This window comes from Taeniopygia guttata, chromosome 35 (genome assembly GCF_048771995.1).
Source record: "Taeniopygia guttata chromosome 35, bTaeGut7.mat, whole genome shotgun sequence".
Lineage (NCBI taxonomy): Eukaryota > Metazoa > Chordata > Aves > Passeriformes > Estrildidae > Taeniopygia > Taeniopygia guttata.
In genome coordinates this window covers 2,796,389-2,809,430 of record NC_133060.1, presented here as the reverse complement: position 1 = coordinate 2,809,430, position 13,042 = coordinate 2,796,389, and the positions used below count along the sequence as shown (strand labels likewise).

At 60.9% G+C, this 13,042-nt stretch overlaps 2 protein-coding genes across 2 annotated transcripts in view; one reads left to right on the top strand and one right to left on the bottom strand.

The window, feature by feature from the left end:
• Positions 1-13,042, top strand: part of LOC140681387 (U2 small nuclear ribonucleoprotein B''-like) — a 399,750-nt gene that overhangs the window by 200,586 nt on the left and 186,122 nt on the right. The gene's annotated exons all lie outside the window — the stretch shown is intronic.
• LOC140681354 (serine/threonine-protein kinase pim-1-like) lies at positions 275-8,746 on the bottom strand. The gene is made up of 4 exons (XM_072921003.1): positions 8,698-8,746; positions 1,078-1,501; positions 702-883; positions 275-414 (listed from the first exon to the last, which is right to left on the bottom strand). The coding sequence occupies exons 1-4, from the start codon at positions 8,744-8,746 to the stop codon at positions 275-277; spliced, it is 795 nt and encodes a 264-aa protein (XP_072777104.1).

Sequence of the window (13,042 nt, the reverse complement as noted above, 5' to 3'; positions counted from 1 at the left end):
CAGCTGTGCCTCGGCTTGCGGGGACATCACGATGCCATTGAGCTGCAGGGGGATGTTTCCCCTGTTCCAGTCTATGGCACCTTCACCGCACTGCCACCGCTTCTCCAACAGGACAGGGAGCACTGAGCCACTCCCTCCAAAGCTCGCTGGGACCAGCAGAAGCATCTCCCCGGCTGCGCTCTCTCCTCTGTGCTGTGGCCACAGGGAAACGCTCCGGGGTTTTCTTGGACTGCCACAAGACGTGTGCAGCTGGTACTTGCTGGGCTCCTGGATCCTACTGAGCGGAGCAATGGATCTCTGCTGTCTCCTGGGCCAGGCAGGGCTCCTGCAGCCAAGAATGCTCAAAAAGGTCTTCCAGTGAGGGCCTGTCTGTGGGGTCCATGGATAAACACCACCTGATGAGGCACTGGCACTCTGCAGTGACAAACCAGACACGGCTGCTCAGCGGGACAAGGCTCCTGTCCACGCTCTCCCACATTCCTCGGTGCCCAGGCCACACTAGAAGTGCTCAGAGCTGCAGCCAAAAGCTTTCCGTCGATCCTCCCTTCCGGATGAGAGCAGCACAGAGGCACACGTGCCACCTCCTCCAGCTAAGCCCAGGAGATCAGCCTCCTCATTAGCTGCAGGAGCAGGGAGCTTATGTGCCAGCTGCCCCCTCCCAGCCCCATTCTTCCTCCCGAGCCTTGAAGGCACATCCCCACCTTGAGACACCCGGGGAGGGAAGAAGAGCTGGCTCCGGACGATGTCCTCGTTTGTGTGGAAAGGAAGGTGCCCACAGACCATGTCATAGAGCAGGATACCCAGGGACCAGATGGTGGCTGGCCGGCCATGGTAGCAGCCAAAGAGGATCCACTCCAGTGGGCTGTATGGGACACAGGCACAGCTCATCAGGCTGATGCTGCTCCCTCCCTTCCTCCCTCCCAGCCAGCTCCCGTTCCACAACAGCCAGCCCTGCCCTGCTGAAAAGTAACTTGGCTGCAGCCGCCTGAAGAAGATTTCCCCCTCCCTCTTCCCCCTCTGCCAGCAAAGGGGGAACCTCTGCTGCCTGGCTGGGCCCCAGCACTGGGCTCACCTGACATCCGTGTGTAGAACGTGTCCTGGAGGATCGTGCCGCACCCGAAGTCAATGAGCTTCGCCTCGCCCGTGGCCAGGTTGACGAGGACGTTCTGGGCCTTGATGTCGCGGTGCAGGACGCCGCGGCTGGAGCAGCGCCGCACGGCCTCCAGCCCCTGGCGGAACAGCCCCCGCGCCACGGGCTCCGTCAGGAACCCCCGCTCGGCCAGCGAGTACCAGAGGTCCTGGCAGCGCTGCGGACGCTCCGTGACCAGCGCAAAGCCGTCGGGCAGCTCGAACCAGCCCAGGAGCCGCACGATGCTGTGGAAGCCGGGGCACGACACCATCCACAGCAGCGCCAGCTCCAGGGGCACAGGGGCGCCGCTGTGCTGCGGGGGAACCGCGATGCCCTCAGCGGGGCCGATGCTGCGCCGCGCCTCGGGCACCCCTGCCCGGCCCCAGCGCAGGAGGGGCAGGAGCTGCTCCAGCTGCTGGAGCTGATTGCCCTGAGATTCCCTGGTCAGTCCCTGGTGAGGCAGCTGGGCCCTGCAGCCCATGGAGGGCACGGAGGGCAGAGATGCACCTGCAGCGCCTGCAGGAGCCCGTGCCGGAGCAGGGGGATGCCTGAGCGGAGGCTGCGACCCCGTGAGAAACCTGTGCTGGAGCAGGGAGCTGGCAGGGACCTGCAAACCCCTGGAGAGGAGCCCACGCTGGAGCAGGGCCCTGCCAGGACCTGTGAGCCCATGGAAGAGCAAGCCACACTGCAGCAGTTTGTGGAGAACTGCTGTCCGTGGGATGAACTCACCGTGGAGAAGTTCATGGAGAAGTGTCTCCAGGAGGGACCCCTGGCACAGCAGGGAACGACTCCTCTCCCTGAGCAGCAGGAGAAACAAGAGGGGATGAACTGACCAGAGCCCCCATTCCCTGTCTCCCTGCACCCACTGGGGGGGAGGTAGAGCTGGGAAGGAGGGAGGGAAGGGCAGAAGGTGTTTTTAAAGCTTTGTTTTACTTCTCACTATCCTGCCCTGATCCAGATGGCAATAAATTCCATTAATATCTCCAATTTTGAAAATGTTTTGCCCATGATGGCATTTGCTGAGTGATCTGTCCCAGTCCTTAGCTCAACCCATGAAGCCTTCATTCTGTTTTCTCTCTCCTGTCCATCTCTGGAGGGGAGTCAGAGAGCAGCTTTGGTGGGTGCCTGACATCCAGCCAGGGTGAACAGACAACACTTCCTTTCCTTCATTCATTCTTTCTTTCCAGAGCTCACTGTGAGGGGGTTGAGTGGGGCTTTGAAGGGGGGAGTGAAGGTGGTGGGGAGTGGTGGGGACAGGAGCCACAGGGACGAGGGACAGGCATCAGAGGGGCCTGGGCAGCTGTCAGGGGGCACGGCCTGTCCCCCTGGCCCAGCAGCAGGGATAGGGGGCACGGCCTGTCCCCCTGGCCCAGCAGCAGGGGACAGGGGGCACGGCCTGTCCCCCATACCCAGCAGCAGGGGACAGGGGGCACGGCCTGTCCCCCTGGCCCAGCAGCAGGGGACAGGGGGCACGGCCTGTCCCCCTGGCCCAGCAGAAGGGGACAGGGGACACGGCCTGTCCCCCTGGCCCAGCAGCAGGGACAGGGGGCACGGCCTGTCCCCCAGACCCAGCAGCCGCCCCGTGCCCTGCCCAAGGCGCTCCCAGCAGGGGCTGGGCCCCAGAGGCAGGGGGAGACCCCAGTCCCGGGGCAGCGTTTCTGCCCCGTCCCCTGTCCAGCCCAGCCTGCCCCGTGTGCGCAGTGACCGCTGGCACGGGCTGCACTGGACACTGTGACCTGCTGGGGACACTGAGAGCTGCCCCGCTGTGACACTGCCGATAAACATGTTGAGCTAAGACAAGGATGGGGACATGGGGGTGGTTCTTGCAGGGGATGTGGGGGATGCTGGGTTTGAGGGACTTGGGGGTTCCTGGGAGGGACCTGGGAGTTGCTCAGGGCTTTGGGCACCCCAGGCTGAGCGGCTCCAGTTGCACTGGGAGACCCTGGTGGAGGTTCTGGGCAGCTGGTCAAGGACCCCCTGCCCTGGAACTGTCCCCATGTGACCCCATCCCAATGCCTCGTCCCTTGCAGTGGCTGCCCCATTCCTTACTCCCCTTCCATACTCCCCTTGCCCCTGCCGGGTCCCATGTCCCCCCTATCCCGTTCCCATCCTGCTCCCATCCCAATCCGGACCCCATTCTTGATCCCTGTTCAGTATTCCCTGTCCCTGTCCCCATTCCCAGTCCTATTCCCTGTCCCCATTCCCCTTCCCTTTCCCCATTCCCTGTCTCTGTCACCAAAAGCACAAGGAAACATGACAGTGCTTCGGTAGATTCTCTTTGTCCTGTGAAGTTGAGTAGCTGTTGGTGTTTCTGTGCTGCTACTAATCCCTCCCATGAAAAAATCATTCCGGGAAGGAGCAACAACATCTGACACGCACCAAGTGTTGCCACCAGTTGCTCCAGGTGCTGCTACCAAGAGCCCCTGTAGGACGGAGCACAGCCCCCAGTGCACACCAAAAGCCAGGGAATCTCAGGAAAACGGGAAACTTGACAAGACAAACACAGATCTGAACCAATGTGGTTAATCAAACGTTCTCCGTTTATTGGAGATAAGATGGTAGTTTATATAAGCTTCTACATAGTTAACAGAAACAAAGGCACTCTGATTGCTAGGCTAACAATGTTTACCTTTTCCTTAAAGTGGCTTGAGCCTTACACTATAAACGTATACTAATTCACACCCAGACAGCCCAGTGGTCCCCATCACACCTTAATACTATTTCTATCTGCGCCACAAGCTCTGAATTTCTAACTGCGTCAGAGGCTTGAAGGCCTCACAAGGCCCAAATCTGAGGCCTAGACTGGAGTAGCTCAAATCTCATAACTCATGTCCTCTTTCTCTGAAAAATGCTGCAACACACACCAGCTTTGGCTGCCCTCTGGCAGAGAAGCCCTTTTGGGGCACAGGTTTCTGGGGCAGCAGACGGGCACCGGTGCTGCCAGGGCTCGGGGGAACTCTGCTTCGGCAGGGACTGTGCCTCAGCGGCTGATGTCAGCGCTCCCCGGGCCCCAGGCTCAGAGCAGCATTCCTGCCCTGGCCCACACGTTCCTGGTCTGTGTCACACGGCCGTGCTTAGGATGGCCACCATGTGGGACGTGTCCCGAGGAGGCCGTGCCAGCTTCTGTGCAGGGCCCCGTGCCCTTCCCGCCGCGGCTGCGTCGGCAGCCCTGGGGGCTCCTGCTGCTCTGAGCCCGCAGAGCAGGGCAGCGTTTGCTGATGGTCTGAGCCGTTCCTAAAGATCCTGTTGGGCTGTCTGACACACCTGGGGCAAGGCATTCCTTCCAACCTGGGCCACTCTGGGGGGCTGGGGGTGGTCCCAGGGCAGGTGGCAGAGTGTGCAAGGGACCTTTGTGACACGGTGCAGCATGGTCACCGTGGAATGGAACGGGACAGGGTATCCAAGGGCCCTTTGTGACACAGTGCAGCATGGTCACCGTGGAATGGAATGGGACAGGTATCCAAGGGCCCTTTGTGACACGGTGCAGCATGGTCACCGTGGAATGGAACAGGACAGGGTATCCAAGGGCCCTTTGTGACACGGTGCAGCATGGTCACCGTGGAATGGAACGGGACAGGGTATCCAAGGGCCCTTTGTGACATGCTGTGGCATAGGTGTTGGCAGTGACAAGGCCACTCCACAGTGCTCTGTGCACACGCCGAGACAGGACGGAGAGAGCGGTGCTGTGAGGAGCCCTCGCACAGCCACTCGTTCCTTGCTGACCCGGAGCTTTCCCGAGGTATTACTCCTGCAGGTGAGCTTGTGGCCAGACCAGAGCACTTGGTGACCCCTGGCCTTCCCAAGGCATCTCTTCTGCAGCTGCCCTCGAGGGCAGACCGTGGCATTTGCTTTGCACTGTCCTTGACAGGAGTCTCCTGTCCTTGTGGCTGGAGCCCCCAAGACCAGAGTGCAGGATTTGCTGTCCTGTAGCCTTGCCCAGACTTCACTCTTGCAGGTGCCCTCAAGGCACGACTGCAGCACTTGCTGACTCGGACCTTTTCCTTTTCACCTTCTGCAAATAGCCATGAATCCAGGCAGTGACGCAGAGCACAGACCTGCGAGCGTGCCCAAGCTGGCCTGGGGGAAGGAGGAGAAAGAAGGCCCTGGAGCTGCCCCAGCACAGCAGCCTGAAGAGGTGGAGCAGTTCCAGCCACCACAGAAGGGTGAGTGGCAGAGCCGGGCCACAGGGCTGGTGCCTGCAGCCAGCTTGGCCCCATGCCATGCCATGCCATGCCATGCCATGCCATGCCATGCCATGCCATGCCATGCCATGCCATGCCAGCCATGCCATGCCATGCCATGCCATGCCATGCCATGCCATGCCATGCCATGCCATGCCATGCCATGCCATGCCATGCCATGCCATGCCATCCCATCCCCTGGGGCCATGCCCATGGACAGGATGGAATAGGGGCCGGGCAGACACCCCACAGCCGTGCTCCATGCCCTGGGGCGGCGCGGGGCTGTCCCTGCCTGGGCAGCGCAGGGCTGGGCTGTGTTCTCCGGCCTCTCCCGCAGCCCCTCAGCTCGGGCTGCGCTCGCTCTTTGCCAGGTGCAGCCGTGCAGCGCACACGAGAGCAGGAACGCACCCGTGGCCGCTTCCGCAGAACAGCGCAGGTACCTTCAGCCATCCCCACCTGGGCTGGGCCTGCTGGCACTGCTCAGCCCAGCACTGTGCTCGGAGCACTCCATGCAACATCCCGGGCTTCTTGCCCTTCTGCTACAGATGGTTTGCAAATTCATGAAGAGGATTCGGGAGGAAGAGAGCAGCGTCGTGGGCACTGTGGTCAGAGCGTACTCTCCCATCTTCAAAACCAAGACCAGTGCTGCCCTGCTGGATATGCTTGTGGAGGAGGGTCCTTCCAGCCCAAAGCAAGTAAGCAGCCTGTGGCCTGGCTTTTCTCCTCCCAGCAGTTGCGTGGCCTCCCAAGCCACGCCTGCTGCTCCCTGGAAGCCTTTGAGGCCATGGCAGTGTGGTGGCAAGGGAAGCACTTCTCTGGGGCAGCTGGGCACATTCCTTCCTCTGGCAGCTTTCCAAGTCTCCCCTGCCTTCTCCAGGTGCCCGCCATGGTGAGGTACATCCACCAGTGGCTGGTGGCCAATGAGTTTCCTGAGTACAATCTGTACAGGCCCCTTCTGGATCTGACAGAGGCACAGCCCTGTGACGTGGTGATGGCTCTCCTGCGTGTGGCCCCAGTGTGTGACAGGTACGGGGCCCACCTGCCCAGAGGGCTCAGGGCTCAGCAGCCCTTCAGCCTGTACAGCCTGTCCCAGGTGTCTGACCAACAGAGAATTCCAGGGCCCTCTGGCTGCTCCCTTTGCATGCCCTGGCCCCTGCCAGCCCCCCAGCGTGCTGCCATGCTTCCCCCCTGCCCCTCAGGGGCCAGTCCCCACAGGGCTGGGCTGCCTGCGTGCTGCCAGTGAGGGGCAGTGGGCAGAGGCAGGGCTGGCAGAGCAGCTCAGCTCCCCGCTGCCACCCAGGCCACGCTGCTGTGTCCCAGACTCCTCTGAGACAGAGCTCTGACCCCACAGAGCTGCTTTGGCCATGTGGAAGAGCATCATGTGCTCGCCCAGGACTGCAGAGCCGGCCATGCTCGTACTCCTCGAGGTGCTGGGGAGCTGGCCAGAGCACAGCACGTGCACCTCCGATGGGGACCACACGGCTGTCCTTGCCCTGGCTGTGAGTTTCTGCCTTTGCTGGCCCCAAGGCCACCTCTCCAGCAGCTCTCCATCCTCCCTCCCCCACGGCATCTCCCTGCCTCAGGCGCTGGGCTGAAACCTGGCCTCGGGGCAGCTTCAGGGCCACCAGGCCCGGTGCTTCCCCTTCGGTGCTCCCCCTGCGTCTCTCCGGGCCTCTCCCTCCCGTACTGGGCCCTGCCACACGGACACCTCGGCACTGAGCGCTGTCTCGGGCTGCTCTGTCCTTTGCAGGCAACCGTGGTGATGTGGAAGATCCTCCAGCTGCCCTGTGTGCCACATGTAGTCACCGTGTGTTTCCCCTGCCTCTTTGTGCATCTGCTCTTCCAAGTGCTCTTCAGCACTCTGGATATGCCAGAGGAGGTCGATACCTTCTGGAAGGGATGCCAGCGGCAACACGGCCTTGCCACCAACCCCAGCAGGTGCTCCATGCCAGTCCTCCTGTCCTTGCCACATCCCAGGGCAGGGGCCAGTGCCCCCAGCGTGACCTGGGCTTTGCTCTGTGCACAGCTTTGCAGAGCAGACCCTGAAGGCCCTGCTCTGCCGACTGCACTATGAGGATGTGGTGGTGGCCATGGAAGACAAGGGTGGCTGGGACACACTGCTCTGCGGTGACACCCACCACTGTGCTGTGGGCGTGCTGGCCAGGTGAGACCCCCTGCTCCCCAGCTGTCCCCGGCATGTGTGCCCTGTGCCCCAGGTGCCCCACACAGTCCCCGTGGCCGTGGGCCAGAAGCCCTTGTCACCAAGGGACGGCCAAGGAGGCTGCAAAAGGCTGGGAGAGGAGCGTGCCCAAGAGCAGCAACCTCCCAGAGGGCTCAGCTGCCCCTTGCAGGGTGCTGGAGAAAGGCCAGACCTCGGGGAGGCAGTCCTGGGAGAGGTTTGCCCCCGCTGGCTCAGGGGTTTGGCTCCTATTTCCTCCTGTCAGAGAAATGCACCGTGCATCCGAAGCCGTGTGTTCCGCGATTGCATTCCAGCTGCTCGGGCTGCTCAGCAAAGACACGCCATGCCGGGATTTGGCCGCCCTGGCGTTCCTTGTGGAGGTGAGCCTGAAGGCCAGCGCTGCCTCGCTGAGCTGCCTCCCGGCTCTCTGCCCTCTCTTGGCCGCAGTGCCTGGGACGGAGCCCGCGCCCTGTGCTGCTGCCTGGGCCCGGCCCTGTGCGGTTCTGGGCTCCCGCCGGCCGCTCCCCCGTCACTGCCCTGTGCCTTTCAGGTCCTGGAGCGCCTGAACCTGAGTGAATGCCGTGACAGCGTCCTGGAGTTCTTGTCAAAGAACCTGCAGAGCGAGTGCAGGGGGAGGCGTCGCTTGGCACTCAGAGGCCTCGTGGTGCTCGGCACCACCAGTGCCTCGGTGAGAAGAGCGCAGGGGCTGAAGCCGTGCTGCCAGCGTGGGGCTGGGGAAGGCAGTCCCTGGGGCTGGGCTGGCCTTGGGGCACTGAGGCAGCTGCTGCCAGCTCTCCTGCCTCCTGCTGCAGCTGCCCCAGTGCTTTGGCACAGGCCTTTGGCCCCTGGGCCCTGTGGCAGCAGGATGGTGTTTCACACACTTGTGTTCCACAAGTAGATGGCCAGAAGGATGTGGAGCCTGCATGAAAGGCTCGTGGAGCTCCTGCAGGAAAATGACAGCGTCATGCTCAGGATGACCGCGGTTCTCCTCAGAGCTGTATTTCTCTGCAAAGAGGCCCCAATGACCAGCACCCTCGCCCTGCAGCTGGCTGAGGCGCTCCTGCCACTCTTTGACAACGTAAGGCTCTGCGCCTCCAGCCACGGCCAGCGGGTGCTACCCGCACACTTTGTGCCCTGTGCACTTACAGGCTGTGCCCAGCTGGGCCTGAAGCAGCTGACGCTGAGGTCTTTCTTCCTTCCTTTCATACAGGAGGACAGCCAGGTGCAGTTGAGCTCCATATTTATCTTCCGAGACATGCTGGATCGTTTTCCGGAAGAGGAAAAAAAGGCCCTGAAGGCACACGTGTGCCAGAGCCTGCTGCCACTCTCCTTCCACTGCCAGGATGAGAACCAGCGAGTGGCAGAGGTGAGGACTCGGCAGCTGCTGCTGTTCCCCTGGCAGGGGCTGGGCTGCCCCTGCCCTGGCACCTCGCAGGCTGCAGCCTCCTCCAGGCCCTGGCACAGGGACGGGTCCTGTGCCCTGGGCTGTGGGGCCATCTCCGCGTCTCTGCTGCTCTCCAGGCTTCTCAGGAAACGCTGCTTTGTGCGGCCGAGTTCCTGAAGCAGAGGGATCTCGAAAAGCTGCTGAAGAACCAGAAGCTGTGGAAGTTCACCGAGTGCCTGGTAAGGAGGGCCGGGAAGCCGCAGCCCCAGCCTGGAGAAGCCCCCTGAGCGCGGTGCTCGGTGTGCGGGCTGGCAGCTGTGCCCCTGCCCGCTGCTGCAGCCCGAGGCCGCGCGGGCTCTGCTCCAGGCTCCTGCGGCCCGAGCCGGGTGCCCATGGAGCCCCGGCCCGGCGGGGCTGCGGGGCCAACCCTTCCCTCCTGCCGCTCTCTGCAGCTGGCAGAGGACAGCAGCAGCGTGGCCGAGCACCTGCGCCGGGCCCTGCCCTACCTGCAGAGCCCACAGGAGCCCCTGCGAGAGGCGGCCGTCAGGTTCATGGGTGAGCCACGAGCCGGGCCAGGAGGCCGTGTGGGCACAGGGCTGGCAGCGCCGCTGGCAGGGAGCTGTGCCGCCGGGCCTGACAGGCTCTGTGTTCCCAGGGACGGCCGGGCGGTACCTGAGGGGGAGGAAGGAAGAGCTCCAGCTCATCTCTGAGGGTGAGTGAGGGCAGCGGGCTGCCAGCGGGGGCTGGCGGGGAGCGGCGAGCCCTGCCCCGGCTGCGGAGGGCTCTGCTCCCTGTGCGGACCAGGGCCGGCGTGGGCAGAGCACACAGAGGTTTCAGGGCACCTGGGGGATTCCTGGCCAGCAGCTTCGGGCTGATCCAGCTGGTCCCTGCTCCCTGCTGGCCATGGCCAGAGCCGGCTGGGATGGCCCTGGCACAGAGTCTCCTCGGGTCCCCTCAGATGTGGGAACTGACCATGGCTCTGTTCCTCTCTCTTTCAGCCCTTGAAGGCATGGCCAATGACATCAGTGTCCCTGTCGGAAGCCTGGCAGTTCAAACATTGTACGTCCTCCAGGAAGCAGAGAGAGCTCCATATTCCATCTTTGACAACCTGCATGATCGGCTCCGCAGGGCATGGAGGAGACGGCCTCGTCTGTCGGGGCTCGGCTGGCTGCGCTGCTGGAGCTCTGCAGAGAGCTGATCCCAGAGGCTCTGTCTGCTGGGGCCGCCTGAGCCAGCAGGAATGTTTCGTTTCTTTAAGATTGTTCTTTTCTTTCTCTTTTTTTTACTTTAGCATATAAATATAGAATGTGTTGTAATAGACAGACTCCCAGGATCTTTCCTTTGCTGCCCAGGCTCTGCAGGGTCTAGGGGAAGAGGGACAAAAGGGATCCTGGGCTCAGCAAGCTGCCCAGGCATGCAGGGTTGCAGGGAAAATGGCCAGAAGCCCCTTGGCCTTTGGTGGTTCTGCCAAAGCCTTTGTGCTGCCCACAGAGCAGATGGGCAGGGGCTGGAGCTGTGGGGATCTCTGTGAGACCGGTGCCTGGAGATGGCCACAAGCCCTGTCCCAGGCAGGAAGCACCATCCGTGTCCTCCTGCCCGTGTGTTGCTGCCTGGATTGCTGAGGGCTCCCAGGTGCCTCTGGATGGGCTCCTCTGGAGCTCCTGTGGGGCTGCGGCGCTGCTGCCGGGCAGGTTGGCCGGGCTGGGGAGAGCCTGAGGGGACGGGGCCACGAAGGGATGAGGGGCTGCGGAAGCCCTGACAGGACAAGGCAGTGGGAAGGCACGGGGGGGGACGTGTGAGGGAGTGGGTAACGTTGGCTCGGGGAGGAAAGTGGGTTGGAGCCAAAGAGACAACTCACCCCGATGTTCCTGTGGCAAACAGAGCACGTTTATTCTCAAGCCCTTCCTTCTAAAGGGCCTTTGAAAAACCCAGTCTGGATGATTTCACTGGTCTGATCTCTGTGCCCCTTCAGATTCTGGCCTGGGGAATGCCTGCAGCCTTGGGAGAGCTGTGATGGGCCAGGCCCCTGTCAGTCAAACCAGGGCTGGTACATTCACCCCGTACAAGCCAGCCTGCACGGTGACACGGCAACAGAGTGTGAGGCACAGCTGCGGGTGCTCCCCGTGAACCTCAGCTCTGGGACCACTGCCTGCCCCAAGCTTCAGGGGCTGCAGGGGGAGCCCGGCTGGGCTCTGATCTGGGGCCATCCTGCAGGGACAGCTGCACACAGCCTGCAGCTTTGGGAATGGCATTAGTGCCTAGGGTGGGGGGGAAGCTGCAAGTCCTTGACTGCTGTCTTGTGTTGCTGAGAAGAGGAAGGACATCTTGGAACTGGGGATGCTCTATTTGAAGTCAAGCGGGCAACTTTGTGGTGGGGGAGCTGCGTGGGCCAAAAGGACGCAGGGGTGCCGGTCAAGAGCAGCTGAAGGTGGGCCAGTGTGTGGCCAGGTGGCCAAGAAGGCCAAGGATGCCCTGGCCTGTGTCAGCAGCAGTGGGGCAGCAGGAGCAGGGCAGTGACCGTCCCCCTGGGCTGGGCAGCGCTGCGGCCATGGCTGGGAGTGCTGTGTCCATTTGTGGGCCCCTCTGAAGCAGAAAGTCCTCGAGGGGCTGGAGCGTGTGCAGAGAAGGACACGGGAGCTGGGGAAGGCTGTGGAGCACAAGGCCAAGGAGGAGGTGCTGAGGGAGCTTTAGCCTGGAAAACGGGAGGAAAATGGTGAACATGGAAAATCCCAAGATGAAATACACGGAACTGGAAGATATTGGCAAGGGGTGAGTCCAGCCACAGTTACTTCTACACAACCATGGGCCAGGTGTTTTGCTGGTATATCAGGTGTTTCACTGGAAGATCTATCCAGTGTGAACTCAGGCCAGCTGCAAACGTGTTCAGATACTAGGGATAGATTGTCCCATCGCTTCAGTGCTACTCAGAATTTGTGTGTGTGCTCAGAAAGCATTGTCAGAGACATCTCCATGCTGCTGAGGTCTTGCCTACATCAAGGAACAGGACCTGGAAGATCTCTTTGTCTCTCAAGTGTGGGACAGCTCTGTGTTAACTTCTTTAGCATTTTTGTATGTCTCAAAATCACACTGCCACACTAATGAAAAAAGAAGAACCTTGCTTGCCTGAAAGAGCAACCTACCCCCTATCAAAGCTGTGAAATAACAGTTCTCAGGAACATTTCTTTCCCATGGTTTGTGGAAGGAAATATTGCACGGTCAGGATAGGAACCACACAGTTTAGAAACTGAAACCCAAGATGAAAGAATAAATTCCCTTTAGGAGATGAAGCAGTAAACCCCAACGCTTCAGCAACCGGCCCAGGCACTGCCCATGCATTTGAGAGGAAAAAGGATCATCTGCCTTCTGACAGAGCCCCCCTGCATCCTGCAGGTTTTAGGCATTTACAGCAGAGATCTCCTGTGTGGGCTGGCTTTCACTCTACGAAATAAACAGCTTCTCCTTTCTCTGCTTCTGTTTTGTTTCTAGGACTTTTGGACATGTGGTTAGAGCACTCAACAAAGCCACAGGAGGAGAGGTAAATGTCAACAGCCCCCGCAGACTCTGCTGCACCCGAGGGGCTTTCTCCTCTGGTGTGGGCAGCTGTGGCCAGAGCTTTGGGCAGAGCTGTGCTGAAAAGGCAAAAGAAGCACAGACTGGTGCCAGCCTGCAAAATACATTTGGGACAGTCTTTGTCCTTCTCAGCTGCCAAAAAGAAGGCCCAGAGGGCAGCAGTTCATTTCGGAGAAGGATGTGCTCACTCGCTCTCAATTGCTAAAACAAAGGTGGTGCCTTAGAGCATCTCACTGCTCTTTGGGGCGACAGCTTCCGAGTCCTGAATTCTCATCTCTGCCTGCCAGAAAATGCATCTGAAAGTTACTGGCAGTTCCTCAGCCACCTGCAGTGCTGCACTTGGGAACTGCACACAGGGAGAGATCTGCAAGGCGTCCCTAAAAGCCATCGCCCAAGTTGTATCCACAGAGTATTGAGGCATGGATCACTTCTTCTGAATCCCATACAAAGCAGCAGGGAGTGTGCTCAGAGGTTTGTGGGTGATAGCTGAGACACCACTGTTAGCAAGTGGACACGGCAAAACCTCAGTGGCCCCGTGTCCTGTAACTGGCCTCCAAGGGCGCGGAGCAATGGGCTGTTGCAATGTCAGTTCCAGTTCC

Coding starts and splice junctions, on each gene's coding strand:
- LOC140681354 (XM_072921003.1), bottom strand. CDS start 8,746: ATGTCTCGGAAGATAAATATGGAGCTCAACTGCACCTGGCTGTCCTCC. Junction 884..1,077: donor GACACGTTCTACACACGGAT/GTCAGGTGAGCC, acceptor CAGCCTGATGAG/CTGTGCCTGTGTCCCATACA. Junction 415..701: donor CCCTCCCCGGGTGTCTCAAG/GTGGGGATGTGC, acceptor TTGTCACTGCAG/AGTGCCAGTGCCTCATCAGG.